The sequence below is a fragment of the Homalodisca vitripennis genome, chromosome 3 (genome assembly GCF_021130785.1).
Source record: "Homalodisca vitripennis isolate AUS2020 chromosome 3, UT_GWSS_2.1, whole genome shotgun sequence".
Taxonomy (NCBI): Eukaryota; Metazoa; Arthropoda; class Insecta; order Hemiptera; family Cicadellidae; genus Homalodisca; species Homalodisca vitripennis.
In genome coordinates this window covers 61,273,848-61,290,057 of record NC_060209.1, presented here as the reverse complement: position 1 = coordinate 61,290,057, position 16,210 = coordinate 61,273,848, and the positions used below count along the sequence as shown (strand labels likewise).

Sequence of the window (16,210 nt, the reverse complement as noted above, 5' to 3'; positions counted from 1 at the left end):
AGAAGCTCCGATACTGGCATCTTCTAAAGTACATTAGCAGTATTTTCAGTACATACACTAAGCTGCTATTGTTTAAACTAGGGACCAGTTCTGAAATTACGGACACGGACTTCATGATAACTAGACTTAGAAGGCTCACAAAACGTATTAAATATAATTTGTTTTGAATTTTGAGTTCAGTTATTCATACTAGATTTCTTAAATCATCCCAGGAAATAAAATAATTTAGACATAACCTCGTATTTTAATAATTGTTAAATTTTATGTATCCAGGATTTTCATTTAATAATCTGTGTTTATGCTTATGACGGAAAGTTTATAAATATATTTAATATGTGTGTGTTTGTGACAAGAACTGCAAATGAGATAAGGATATTTCACTGCACACATGTTTCCCACATAAGCGGTACAAGCCGTAACTTCGGTTGCAATTGTAAACTTAAAACAAATAACAAAAAAAAAACAGATAAATCATTTGAAAAATGAATTTTAACTTCTATCATATAAAAGGCAAACGTCTTACCCACTCCTCATCACTAATTCGCAAACTTCCCGTTATCACAGAAAGTTGAAGTTTTTACGCACGTAAGCATCATGACTTAAATAGAAAACTTTTGCATAAAGATCTAACATCCTCTGGGGTTGAAATGGGGTTACAATCCCTTGAAGACTTGTGTGATTTCTCAAGTCTCGACCCACATATATATATTGTGTTACTGGAATTATTGCATCTATTCATTAAAATATTACAGAATATTGCAGAGAAATATATGTATCTCACTGGATCTCATAAATATTGTGTCATTCATCAACTTTAAAAACACAATAAATTGTTCCATAAAGTTCAATTGTTTTACAATGAATCAAGAGAACATCTTTCATTGATCGTCACTTCTTTTCAGGAACATTTATTATACCATTTAAAAAGGATATGCCTATGTTCAATCTGTGTTTCAATAGGAAATCGCGTGAAAAGCCATGGATATCTGGATGTAATAAAATAAAAGGCGTATCTTACCATTTCACGAACAAAAATTAAATAAAGAATCTCGCTTTTAGCCAGAGGCAAGAAATAAGAGGGTACGGTATCAATTCATATACCTGCTATTTAATGATACATGATAATGCTTCTCAACCAAATGCGCACAAAAGTCCCCTTTATTTAGCCACTCATGTGACTGACATTGATACTGTGAGTGACAATCAGAGATGGAAATGGCAAAAGGAACTCCACTCCAAAATCATGAGGAGGAACAGGACAAGCGATATATAAACTGAGAAGCGGTTTTTCTGGTAATAAACGTATCCTGAAATAAAATATGATATTCCTACTTAAAAATCGCACCAGGCTTATTTTTCTATCTTTGGATTACATGTTACATTTAATAAATATTGAAATTGTGCCTTCACTCTGAAGCATTAGGAATTACCAGCGTTTTGAATAACTATTAAGACAAACGCAGGGTCTTTTATATGCAATACGGCATTCACTTTTAAAATCACTGGGATTCGCTGTGTTTAGCACTGAACTTAGATTTAATCGAATGAGCTTGTACTGGAAGAGCATTTCTTTAGAAATATTATGTTCATAGGCAAGTGAGGGATCATTTCTTTATAATCCAAATTTAACAACATCGCTCATTTCGTTATTCAAACGCCGTATCCCACATAATTTGTAAAATATAATGGTTAAAAGAAAAAAACACAAATAGCCTAGCTCGTAGTTCTTTTCCGAACTTCGTTTAAATTGGTATTTTGTAATCAAGTTAATTTCATTTCTTTCATTCACCGGTGAGTGTGTTACGATGCTTACAGACAATACCAGCCGGTTTCAATGTATTTTAGGTTATAACAGAAAGATATGCTTACTATTTTTTTTTTCTGTGCGTCAAACCCAAACGTCAAAATTCTGTCAGTAGTAGCTGTCATTTTCAATTGCAGACGATTTGATGTTAGGTTATTTGTTTTGTCTTCATTGATTCTGAAACAACTAAATTCTAATCAGGGTAAAAATTTATTGGGATGGAGGGGAGAGCAAAGGATTGTTATTTTATTGATTTACTTCGTTTATGAGACTTGTAGCGAAATGTTTATGAACAATTTAAATTTAAGGTTAGATCTGAGTGGTTTTAATATTACGTTGTCTTATAGAGTATCTACATATTTTCAATGTGAGAATAAACAATAAATATTTTACTGAACATTGAACCTCTTAAGTTATGTTTAAAAGGTAAGGCTTAAAATATTTATTTTCAGTATATATTTCAGCTATGAGCTGCATATAACTAAATTTAAGATAGGCCTAGTATGTACTCAACCTTTGGCAACAGAAATATTTCACAGTGTTTCAGATTTAATTGGGATACTTGTATAATGTCTAATCTATGTATTTATTTTTATTTAGATAAGAACTTTAGTTACAGTTTAGTAATACTTTCACAAGTTATAAACTTTCTAATGGACAACATGCTTGTATTTTATTGTACGTATAGATTTTTGTGTATCTACCGTAAAGTGTTATACAATATATAGCTTATATATATATATTATATATATATATATATATATATATATATATATATATATATATATATACAGGGTGTATATTATGTCTGGAAACACCCAAATATATCCTTTAATAATTTAAATATAATTTGAAACCTCTTACAATCGTGATAGAGATTGGGCATCTACTTTTTGGAACAATGTTTTGTTATGTCACACCAACGGGGGACGTCCTGCCGAGGGTATCGTGAATATTCTTAATGGAAGCCTATACCTTGTGATACATAATTTTAAAGGTAATAGCTTACTGAATTGAATGCCACAAACCGCATCTCAAAGGAATTATTCTATCAGAAAAATAGAGCATTTTTTAGTATTGAAAATTTACTGATGTTCAACAATGTAATTTTAACATGGTTCTTGCCACAAAATGTGTTACACTAATTTTTTAGCATTTTTTAAATGTTCAATTAAAATTAAAAATAAACAATTTATTTTCAAGCTGGTTTCATTAGTACAAATTTACCAGTTTTTATTACAATGAATAAAACTTATGAGTCACTTTCTCTGATTACTTATGAATCTGTACTTGGTGTTTTTCCAGTCAGCAGGAAGGTTTAAAGAGACAAAGGTCACTAAGCCTATGAGAAACATTATTGTGTTATTAATCATCTGGTCTACAGGTTTCAGTTTGTTGAGCATGGAGCTTTCACTAGACAGGTCTAAGCTTGGGAATTACAAATGGACAAAGGTCATATCATTCCTGTCGAGTTAATCAGTGTCTCTGAAGCATTGCTGTCAACAAGTTATCTAATTACAGTAGTTCAGTTTTTATTTGGCATTTTAATGGAATTGTCTGAAAGAGAACGAATTACTCTGTTGATGATGCGAGGATATGGCGATCGTCGTCAAAGATCTTATCGGGAAGTTTGTAATTTGTTTAATGACACTTTCCCAGAAAGGAATCCCATAAGTGTTTCAACAATATCAAAAAAACTATTGAGCGTTTTGAAATGACAGGGAGTGTTACGTAATCGGCCAAAGTCGGGTAGGATACAATCTGCAACAGATGAAGAACATGCACTAGATGTTTTGCAAACATCTATTGAAGACCCACATACATCGCTCAGAAAAGCTGCACAGCAACATGATATGCACCCTATGTCTGTGAGTAAGATTTTGAAAATTAATAAATACAAACCATTTAAAGTTCATTTAGTCCAACAGTTAAGTGAGGATGATTACGACAGAAGAGTTGAGTTTTGTGAACTTGTGATGCGCAAATGTGATGACAATAGAGATTTTCTGACCAACATACTATTTTCTGATGAGGCAACTTTTTTCCTAAATGGCAATGTTAACAGGCACAATTGCCGTTACTGGGCTAGTGAAAACCCACATTGGATTACTGAGGTCCCATTCACAGCAACCACAAAAACTGAACGTATGGTGTGGAATTTTAGGTAACAAAATTGTTGGACCCTTTTTCATCAATGGAAATTTAAATGCCGAAATTTACTACAATATGCTCCAAAATGAAATAATCCCAGCTATTCAAATTGCATCAGGAGAATACTTTTGATAATGTATGGTTTCAGCAGGATGGTGCTCCACCCCATTATGGGAGACAGGTAAGAGAGTATTTGGATTTAAGGTTTCCTCATAAATGGATTGGGCCGAAGAGGAGAAATCGAATGGCCTCCAAGATCTCCGGATTTGTCACCAATCGATTATTTCCTATGGGGTCATTTAAAATCCAATGTTTATAGAAGAAAGCCTCATAATTTGGAAGACCTAAGAAACAGGATTATAGAGGAGATTGCTTTGATAACTGAAGAAATGTTAGGCAACTCTGTTGAATCATTTTACACAAGATTGGCTCATTGTCAAACCGTAGAAGGAACACAGTTCGAACAATTTGCTTTGACACCAATGCAGGTAAAACGTTTGTTGTAAGACTTTTCTAACAGCATACATTATTTTTTATTTGTAATAAGAAATCAATAACATAAGTATTTCCATAATTGTACTGTAATAAAAACTGGCAAATTTGTGCTAATAGAACCAGCTTAAAATGAAATTTTTGTTTTATTTAATTGAACATTTAAAAAAATGCTAAAAAATTAGTGTAACACATTTTGTGGCAAGAACCATGTTAAAATTACATTGTTGAACATCAGTAAACTTTCAATACTAAAAATGCTCTATTTTCTGATAGAATAATTCCTTTGAGATGCGGTTTTGTGGCATTCAATTCAGTAAGCTATTACCTTTAAAATTATGTATCACAAGGTATAGGCTTCCATTAAGAATATTCACGATACCCTCGGCAGGACGTCCCCGTTGGTGGTGTGACATAACAAAACATTGTTCCAAAAAAGTAGATGCCCAATCTCTATCACGATTGTAAGAGGTTTCAAATTTATATTTAAATTATTAAAGGATATATTTGGGTGTTTCCAGACATAATATACACCCCCTGTATATATATATATATATATATATATATATATATATATATATATATATATATATATATATTGTTACATTAGAAAAAAATAAAAATATTGCTTTTTAAATTTTAACACTTAGTTCGTCATGCTATGGCTGTTCCAAGACTAAAGAACGACCATCAGGAACATGAGATGCTTCAGAACTAACTTGCTATTCAAGTCGACACAATATTATGCCTCAGTGGTTTAAAAATATAAGCTATACTGTAATTGGAAATGTATTTTAGAGTATTTTTAAATACTGACTATGATGGATCACCTAGCAACTAATTTTTGTGTGGAAATCATTACAAGCTATTCCCACAATGAAGTTATTAGAAATATGTAGTAGCCTATAGCCAGAGATGTGTTGACTGCAGTAGACGCAACCTAGCAACTAGGAAATGTTATATTTAACTTTTACAATGTATAAAATGAAAACATATCCCTATATCATAAAACTAGAAAGTTATCAAATCTTCATTTTTGTAATTGATGAGTCAAAGCTTTTTATGAACAATATAATGTGGGTTTGGGTGCTGTGTATAGGGTTTCGTTTATATAGTATAAACTATTTATACAGATTATACATTTATAGAGATAGCTTACATTATTAACGGATAGTTTATATATGGTTAAGATACTGTTTACTGCCATGTAATCTTTATTATTTAATAACCCCTTGAACAAGGAAACAAAGTGACACTTCAATTTGGGCTACAAATTATTTAAGTGATAATCCAATTCCTTTACCACCAAAATTTCAGCCTTAATTTGTAAACGATCACTTGATAATGTCAAATTCTTAATAATAAAATTATCAGACTGTTTGTAAAACATACACTAGTATATAGGCTCTTCCAGGAAAGTTCTCATAAAGCTCAAATTCTCATTAGATGGTAGACCTAGTGTTTATTATCAAAACAACAAATATATGTGGTGTTTTATATACAAGTTATCCTCATAACTCTTTCCAAACCCTTTGTAGTATTGTTCCTTGAGTTAAAACAAACTTAGTTTTTAATATTAACATTCGGATCTCAGGTAATTATTTTTCTATATTTTTAACTGGCCCCAAGTACCCAGCATTTTCAATGCCATCAATTTTCACAAAAACTTATGAAAAATAAAAAATTCAGACAGAAAGATACCCTATACAAAAATTAAGAACATTTTCTATTAGGATCATATGAGCATAGATGAACAAATGTGCTTTTATTGTATGTACAGGCTTTTGAGAATGTCTGCACAAGTGTGATGGAAATCACATTATAAATTATGTTTTTCTCAATCTAAGTAATAACGCCATAAATCATCTTATGAAACTTGTAATATGGCAATGAAAGTATTATAAATAATATTACTATGTTATTTAGTATTGATTAACTATTTGACTTCATTATTTAGGTTTAGATCATTGAAAATATTAAGCTGTGATGTACTGTACTATAGATAACCACAATGTCATATCCCACAGAATGAGGTTCAGTGTGCGAGTGCCCCGATTGCCACGAGTGCTGTCATGTCTTTGCTTGACCATGTTGACTATGGCACTTCTGTTGACCTGGACATTACTACGCCATTCTCGTTCATTCACACAGACCTGTCATCATTCAGAGGCCTTTCAAGATGGTCTTCATGCACTGGGTGACAGGTACATTTATTTAACTTGAATTATTAGATGGTCTGTTCAAAAGTACTATGTAAGAAGTTATCCAAGGGTCACACCAGTTATGAACATTTTCCCCATGTGCTAACCCATTGTGGTTTGTATTGTTTGAATTTATATCTCAATAGATAGAAATTCATTTTTAAATAATAATAAGTTTCAACATATAAGGATTATTAGTTTTTCTTTTTTTTTTAAGTTTCTTATTGACGATGGACGGTTTGAAAGAATAACAGGATTGTGGACATTTGCCATCATTATATGTTACAAAAAGTATAACAAATGCTTCGAGGATGGGAATTTATCCTCTTCGTCAGGTGGGGGAGGTATTAATACATATAAAAGTAAAGAACAGAAAGAAGGAAAGAAGGGAAAGAAAAGGGTTCAAAGAAATTCAAAAGCTGCTTGGAGTTCAATCCAAGGGTTGTCACTGCACAGAATGCAAGTTCCGAGCACAAGTCATGAGTACAAGAATAACAATCACACATCACACTAACATATGCGAAAGTGGTGTATTAACAAGAAAATTGATGACGGCTCTTTCTTCGGATCTGCGTCATGTCATCTAAAACAAAGGGACAGGAAGAGCGATGGTCAAGAGGGAGAAAAGGTAATGGCAAGCCTCTTTCGGCCCTATATTTTGGTCCTAGATCTTAGTGTCATGTTGTATGTACATATTTTGTTGCTTTAGGTTTGTTTAGCTGGTATAATCTTTTTTAGGTTTCCTAGTTTTTATTTTTGTGTTATAACAAAACGTTGTGTTATACCTTTTGTAACATATAACAATGTCAAATGTCCGAAATCCTATTATTAGATTTTGTATTTTATTACTGATTAACCTCTCAAGGTGGTTTGACATTATATGAACTTAAAACTGCATTTGTGGTTTGAGATCCAAATAAGCGCATCATCAGACCATGTGGTTCTATTTTGCAGCCAACTCTTGAATAATTTTGATTAAGCAACCATAATAAAGAAAATCAACATTTTCTCATATTGTTTAAACTTATGTATAAAAGTTATTTCGTTTAACCACACAAGAATTGTCATTATTCAATAACTCTATCTTATGCAATAACTGTGTCTGTTATGACCTTTCATTCCAACCACTAATGGTACCAGAACCTTCCTTTCTTTTCGTTCTCTAGAACAAAACTCAATAGACTGAGTCAGATCACACAATTTTGTTTTATTGGTTGAGATTATTGTGGGTAATTATCTAGAGATAAATTTAACTTACATAATTCGTTAATTTCTTGGACTTTTTTTGTAGATTTAGCAACTATTCACATAGATTAATATAACTTTCATTATTATTGCCATATACAATGAATCAGTCAAACTCTATGTAATTGAAACCACATTCCACTATGTATCAGGGTCCATAGGCTGCTGGTCTCGCTTGGCCTTACCCATTTCCTGTGTTATGGTTCTCTGTGGGGACAACTGCGGCTGTCTCGCACTCTGCCTTGGGAGCGAGACATTGAATTATGTGTTCTCAACGAGGAGATGGCACTTAAAGATGAGGTCAGTTATCAGGACAATTTTTTATTGTAATGCAATATCTTTCTACTTATATAGACAGTTCTAGTGATACAATATCCCTGTTATGAGAAAATATATAACACTTTTGTAGGTACTACAAAATATAAAAGAAATTCTATTCTTTCTTGGAAATCTTAATCACCTGCATGTTTCTGGAAAACTTTTCATTCACTACCAGTCATAAGTCCCAGTTTATAAAAATTCACATGCTGATTAAATATTTATGTATAGTGATTCAAAAAAGCTTTTCCAGATTTAACATCTGTTTTGGTATTAGAGAATAAAAGTAACATAATAGAAAATATTGGTCATTGCATTGCAATTATAAGTGTTTCTAGTTTCCAGTGGAAACGAGATATTCAAGATGGCTAAAATATGTAATGGGTGTCTAGATTCAAATTCCTTATTTTGTTTTACTTTTCTTATCCAATACCCTTAATATATGAAGTGTAGCTAGAAAATAACCGGATTAGTATTGGCAGAGCCACAGAACAAACACAGTAAAGCTGAATATCGTATGGCCGGTCATGTGACTGTCCCTTCCCTCTCCTCCTCAAATTTCGTCTGGCTCCCGTACTTATTCCACCCATAGTGCAAGTTATAACCGGTTAACCTTTTGTCTCTTCGTCAGAAAAATGTTGAGTATCCAGAAAAAACAGTGTAACACACAAAAAATAATTAACAATACACAATATGTAATATACTACTCCTGGTAACAATAATTCTTGAAATCGTAAATCACTAGTAGTGCAAGAAAATGATTATCATCAATTAAATAAAATGCTAAGTTATATTTTAACCAAATAATAATGTAATTTTTTAATTTAACAAAACTAACTGACCGTGCTGAATCAGGTACATAATTTGTTAAACAATTTCATTTTCATATATTGTCTTTTACAGGTTTTTTTTCTTGTCTAAACATATCCAATTTGTGTTTGTTTCTGGTATCGTACTTAGGAACATCATTTCAAGAATTATAATTTTCTAAACTTTTTTACTTATCTACATTTTATATAGATATTTGGTATAGTTATAATTTGGAGTTCTTTCAAGAATCAAGATTCTTTATAGCCTAAGGACAAATACAAAAGATTTCTATAGTCTATGTCAAAAATTTAAGTTTTAAAATACGAGTTAAGTTTAAAAATAACATGAATTTTTATGTTTTGCGGGTTTGGAGAGACCGATTGTCAAAATTTTTTAATTTTTTTGGTACTCATGCTACTGAAGTATAATAAAATTTCCAGCTGTATTCATTGTTTCTTTTTCCAGTGCCAGCTGTTAAGGTTATACATGTTTTATAAAATCAGCAGTTTTTGTTTGTTAAAAAAAAAATTAATAAAAGAATTTGTACCAAATTTTGTGTGAAATTTTTCTCCAAGAGTATATGTAACTCTTGCCAATTTCTTTCAAATTACTTAAACATATACAGCCCAGCCTAGTATATTATGTAAGTGTATACCTAATAGTTTTAGAGGGATAAAATTTAAATCATCAAAAATATTAGAATCTAGTCATAGAAGTATTACACCCAAAAAGTATTTATTAACTTTTGGATCCTTGTATGGTCATATGCAAGCAATAACAACTGTTAAAAGTCTTTTATGCTGCATTTTACTATACCTCAAAGTTTAAATTACTTAAACAGCCTGATTTTATTAGATATTTTAAATTGTTTCCAAAAGGAGAGACAACTTTTAATCCTCTAAAACTTTTTATAACCACAGTGAACAAGAGCTACATCTATTTAGGTATTTATATATAGAGTACGCACAGTATGTCAACAAAGCATGAATATACTGTGCCTTTTTATGATTTCATAAGCGTTATGATTAAATACAGGTATTTTTGGAGCGCCAGTTCCGCAAAAACAACATGCAACTGGCATACGACTCAACGGATGGCAAGTATACTATCACAGATGATACGCTGCCAGATGCAAGAGTTGAACTTATTGTGTTCGAAGAGGATCCAATGGTGGGTTTAGTGAATAAATTATAACCAAGTCATATAATTTTCTAATGCGATGTTCTTTTACTAAAACAATTGAATTGTAAAAGCAACCATATACACTGTTTTTTTTTTATAATAAAATAAAAATAAGAGGATACATTTTCAAATCCAACTTCTTTGATGGCATTGTTGTACAAAATTAATTACAAAAAATAACTTAATACTAATTTTTATATTTAATATTTAATTTATACAATTAATTGAAACTAATGTGGGTTTTAGATACAATTTGGATACAAGTTTATACAAAATTAGGTAATTTTTTTTATTACTGTGCAATATATTTGAAGATCTGTAAAAATCTTAGAGAACTGTACTTTTGTGCATCTAATTATACAGTGTTGTTATTCAGTATTATTAATTTCGACTGTTATGTAGTATCTGTATGACTAAATGAAATTAGTGAATCAATGTTAAACTATGTACGGTAAATGTAGTTTAAGATTAATCTTGAAATTGGGTTGTATTAACAGCATAAAGTCCATTAATGCATTTAAACTTAAATTTTTAAGTAGTAAGATGGGAGTAAGATTCTAAAATAAATCTTATGCGACCAAACAGCAGTCCTCTTCATGACTGATATGTTCCACAGGTGGCAATGTTGCGAAGAGTGGGGTGGAAACGTCGAGTTCTCCCCTCCGACTGTGAATCTCTCCCCTCTCTCAGCTGTTTCCCTCCCCGTCTCATCAAAACACCACTCCCCAGCCGAGAGTTTGGAGGTTATATCATTCCTGTGCCTAGGGAAGGTATTGAGATACAAAAGTACCACTATCCGGATAATTGGTGGAAGGAGGTGTTGCCCAAAAATTGTTAAACAATGTGTGAAGAATGTTTACGATCTCATCATCATGGTCACATTGTTTCATAGTAGAGAAACGCTTATTGTATGCCTCTAGCTCAAGGGTCATCAATCCCAGTGCTTGATAACATAATCAAACAATACACAACAGTAATTAAAAATCAAAACAAACAACTGTAAATATATATATGATCTCATAGCAGTATATCAAGTAGAAAATAACATAAATTATAATCAAAATGTTTTATTGGTTAAGTAATGTACCTATTAATATTATACAATGGAATAATCGTTTTTCTAAAGTACCGACAGTCTTGTGAATAGAAGTATTTTAATTTTATGAGTTATATTCCATTGTATCATCATATTTCTTAACGGTTATTAGTATAAAAACTAAACATAAAACTTCTCATTGCTAAAAATTCAAATGTTCAATATCGTGGATGAACATTTGAATATCATAAACATATTGTAGTGAACAAAACCGATTAGGACCACAGAATGACGTCTGAATTGGATACAACTATCTTTGCGAGTCTTTTTAAAGCTTAATATTACATACAATCTCTACTTGATGCAGGAATGTGTGATCTGAGATTATCAAGCTATTATTAAGTTTTAAATTTACATATAAGTTACTGTTTACGTATTCTTACAAAATTATACTTAATTTTTATTAAAAATGGGGTTATGTAATCCTATTTGACCGGTTTCACATAAGCAACAGAACTAGATGAATACCTTGGAATTTTTAAACACCAAAGTAAAAATCAATACTTGCAAACTATTCAGATCTTCAACAAGCGAGACGGAGTTAGGTTAGATTTGTATTACATAACCTAACCCAAATGAGTCAAGTCTGTATAAATACTCAGTATATACCAATATAATATATGCTATTAACACTATGTACGCCTGTTAAATTTCAGTAATAACAGGAACCGAGAATGCATGTAGGTTTTGTAAGGTACTTGCGTTATTATAAATACTACTAATTATATAGCTGACATTATTAGGGCATTACTTGATTATGATTTTTTATATCAACGTATCTCAAACTAACCTAATGTAAGTGAAAAAGTTAGGTACTTCACATAATACGTAAGTACCTTGGAAATTAGTGATGTAGTTAGTATTTTCTACTTTTAAATCGTATTTGATAATGTGCCACTTTTAATATGAACAAATACTAGTCTTAGGATATGATGTAACTCTTTAAGGGTGTTGATTTTGTTTGTGTTGTTCTTTTAATGTATTCATGATTTAATATTTTGTATGTTTTCTTCCCACCTTAATTTAGTATTTTGGTTTAGATTAGGTCACCATCACTTTGTGTTAAGTTACAGTAACCAGTTAATGATTGTAACATGTTACAACAGGTGACTCATGCTTTGTCACTGTCTCTTCTATAGCACCTATTACAAATTATTCACTGTTTCTACCAGTAGTGACCTGTAGCCGATACAGTTTAGACGAGTTTGAAATCACTTACTCAACGGTTTAATTTGAAAAATTTTAGAAAACATAGCTTCTAAACATGTATGTTAAAAAAAACATTTTTTTATATACAAAATTGCTAGAAAGTATAGTGTGTTCCATAAGAATTTGTAACCCTTTGCACTTGTGTAAGAGCACAAAGTATGACCCTTACTGATCTCTCGCTCAGCTCAAATTAAATCTCAGATAATTGTCCTCTCAGGCCATGTTTAGTGGCCGGCTGGGTTCGGCATTACCATTCTGTGTTGGTGGAACCACATCATCATTTTGAACTGTATTTAAATGGCAGTATTTTACTTTTGACCCTTGTAAATGATTGTGATTTAAATGCAATTCTCCAACACTTACAGTATTTTTATTGGTTATATATTATTTTCTCGTAAACATACCAAGTTGTATAAATACAAGCTACTTACTTAGGTTGTATGTAATCTAACTTATTTTTTACCTAATTTAAAAGTATTTTTATTTCAAATACAAAAATGCAATTAGTTTCTAATATCAACACAATATAAATTCATTTCCTTATTTTGATGTTTGGCGCTATTATTTTAATAAATGGATAGGATACGCCAAAGCAACTACATTGGCTCTGACAATCAGATAAAATAACAACTATAAACAGTGTTTTTGCTACGGTATGTAGTATGTTTTTTTTTTTCTGCAAATAGAGAAATATTAATGTAGTTCTTCATTTGACTGAGAGATTGCATTACTTTCCAGCTGCACCTGGTTAAGGAATTAGTTTTATAACTGGGCAATACAGTGGGCCACATGTATAACCCTGATAAACTGAATAGGAAAACAAGGGCTATTAAGATTTGCCTGGGGAGCTGATGGACAAGACTTTTTCATAATTCTTCAAGCTGACAAAGAAAACAGCCATGGCCACTCATAATGGCCCCACAAGCTGGAAGGTAACCCTGTGCAAAGGGTTACGTTTTGCTACCTTATTAGAAAATGTTTGCAAAATGCTAAAATTCTAAATTCATATTTTTAATTCTCACTAAAAGTAAGTGAAAGTTAACAACTTTCCTGTACAATCAGTCATTTTAAGATTTCTACGGTGGTACAGTTAAAATGGACATCCTGTACATTACTCACCTCCAGTGTAAAGCAATCTATAGAATACTGTGAGTAATTTAACTGTTTATGCAACATAATAACAATATGTTATTGTCAATGTACTCGTATTGTTCCTAAGTTTAAATTTAAACGCTATTTTCTAGTACTACAAAACAGTATTTACTTTAATATGTAAACAAAAAAGTGTAAGCAGTAGTTTTTCAGTATAAAACTTCTTTTTAATTGATTTTTAAACACTGGTTGCTCTGTAAACCTGTATATTTAAGAGAAGCAACATAACATAAAAGATCTATTATGTTCTCTTACTCTTATCATACTGAAAAATTCCAAGTATATAAATTCTGCCAGCCTTGCCTCCTCAAGGAACTTAATCACCTGAATGGAGTAAAACTCTTCAATCCTAACCTGGGTTTTTGATTCTTCTACTTGCAAGTACATCACATTAAACTAATGTATGATTCCTGTTCATTTATAAAGACTCTACAGATGCCACCTTCTCTCAAACTGAGTGTTCTTCAGGTGTTCATTGAACTTGCAATGCTCTGTAAGATTGTATTGAGCCTATTTCTATCGGGTTCGATTTAAGTTCCTACTGTCATAGTTCCGAAGTGGTTCTTTGGTTTGTCTCAGTCCGGGTGGCTGTCTCAAAAGTGTTTTCTTTGGTTGTCTTCTCTTTCTTTGAACTTCACTTTAAAAGATGCAATGCTTAGCTCTTATCCATCCAGGTTCAAATGCTATGAGGTGTGTGGGGATTGGCTTTTTTTAGCTAGTTGTTCAGCTTATTTTCTTCAAGTCATGCATGCCACTGCATCCAGAGGAAAGGACAGTTTACTGTTATTATATGTTCTTAAAAACCTAATATAGAGAACAAGTTCAGAGTCTGCTTTTAGAGCTAATTAAGGGAGAATTCAGTGCTTTAACTGTTGCTGAACTGATGGACAAAATGACTGAATTCCATTTCTTATATTTTCTACTGAGGTTGAACTATTTTCAATTGCTCGATCCTCTGCTTGAAGAAAATATAACTCTCCTAGTGATCCTGAGTGTGGTCTGTGACCAATACAATACTGCTTCAGTTCCTCATCGGCCTTTGTACCATCTGTATACCCAGGCCTGTTCTCAGACCGGTGATAACATAGGTCTGTTTCTTTTATGGTACATACAATTTCAGTTTACACAACATTATGTATGTGGTATATAATACACTGAATTTTTTTCACACAAAAAATATGTATAAACTCCAGTGAATTCCAAAATGTTTTCTTAAAAATCTCCAAAAGAATGTTCAAAATTATTTATGTTATTTTCAACTATACAATTTGTTTATTGTTTATTTATGTGAAGTATATATAATCAGTGTTTTCTATTACTCTTGGTAAAATTATAATATAGTTAAATTTCAGTAAAACACGAAATGATTGATACTAAGATTATTAGTATAATCTTTAAACATTGTAACATAAGCAAAACTAATTATAATTTAAAACATTGAATTTTAGTCAAAAACAAAAGGTCAGTCCCTCGCATGACAATAACTTAACTATGACAAAGCTATTGCCATGATACAGGTTTGTTCACGTGAAACAAAATATTTCATAGCTTATATTATTTTCAGTATTAAAAGTATCATATACAAAAGCATACTTGATGAGCGTTTTATCTATGACAATAGTAACTGAATAATATAAACTGAATAATGCTAGCTCAGATCCTAAAATATGGACTGAGTTGGAGCTGTTTAGTCAACATTCTTCCAATTTCTAATTTTGTGTACTTAAGAATATTTATTTTCAGAATAACTATTATTTTGTGATATTTCTGTTTGCAAACTGTGGGATATTTTCTTTTTAATGTTTGTTGTTTAATGTTTATTTATTATTATATTATTAGACTTTACTTTCAAAGTAAATTTGTCTTCCTTTGTTATACCAAAAATATAACTACTAGCTTTGTGATTTGTTTATTTTTGTAGTTTTAATCCCCAACAATTCCTATACTTATAGTACAAATAAAATTAATGATAATTTAGATGTGAATTGAGTTCAAATATTTCAATTATTACTTGCATTAAATCTTCAAAGAAACATGATTTCTGATCAATATAAAAGTATACTCTTATTGTAGATGCACACAATGTCAAATACATGTAATGCGCATTATAATTATATCCAATTTTTAGTCCTGACTTCATCTTGGAGTCCTCATGACATGATGCAGCATCTCAGATATAATTTGTTTGATGAGTATTACAACATATTCCAAATTATACACCAAAGTAGAATTCAAAATGTCATGTAGATTAGTTTTCTTTTAATTTGGAGATCGGCCAATTGCACAAAATGTAAATAAAAGTAACACACTGTATTAAAGGGATTTGAGAGTTGTAGAAAACATTTTGTTTATTGCCAATCAGCAGGCATCAATAGATATACGTGCAAATTTTTGCTGTGTCTTGCTTCAAAAACACACATGTAATTATGAATTTCAAATCAATTATTACCTAAAAACCACAATATTTCCATACCTTTGGTTTTTCACAAACATGTGATTAAAATGTGCTACAGAATAAATGGAGCAGCTTAAGTTTCTGAACTTGTCCAT

At 31.2% G+C, this 16,210-nt stretch overlaps 1 protein-coding gene across 1 annotated transcript; it reads left to right on the top strand.

Moving 5' to 3' along the window:
- The first annotated feature begins 1,896 nt into the window (after positions 1–1,896).
- LOC124356991 lies at positions 1,897–15,564 on the top strand. Its single transcript, XM_046808346.1, has 5 exons — positions 1,897–2,230; positions 6,475–6,651; positions 8,046–8,193; positions 10,057–10,191; positions 10,820–15,564. Exons 1-5 carry the CDS (start codon positions 2,220–2,222, stop codon positions 11,039–11,041), a joined length of 693 nt encoding a protein of 230 aa, XP_046664302.1. The 5' UTR covers positions 1,897–2,219; the 3' UTR covers positions 11,042–15,564.
- Positions 15,565–16,210: the final 646 nt, after the last annotated feature.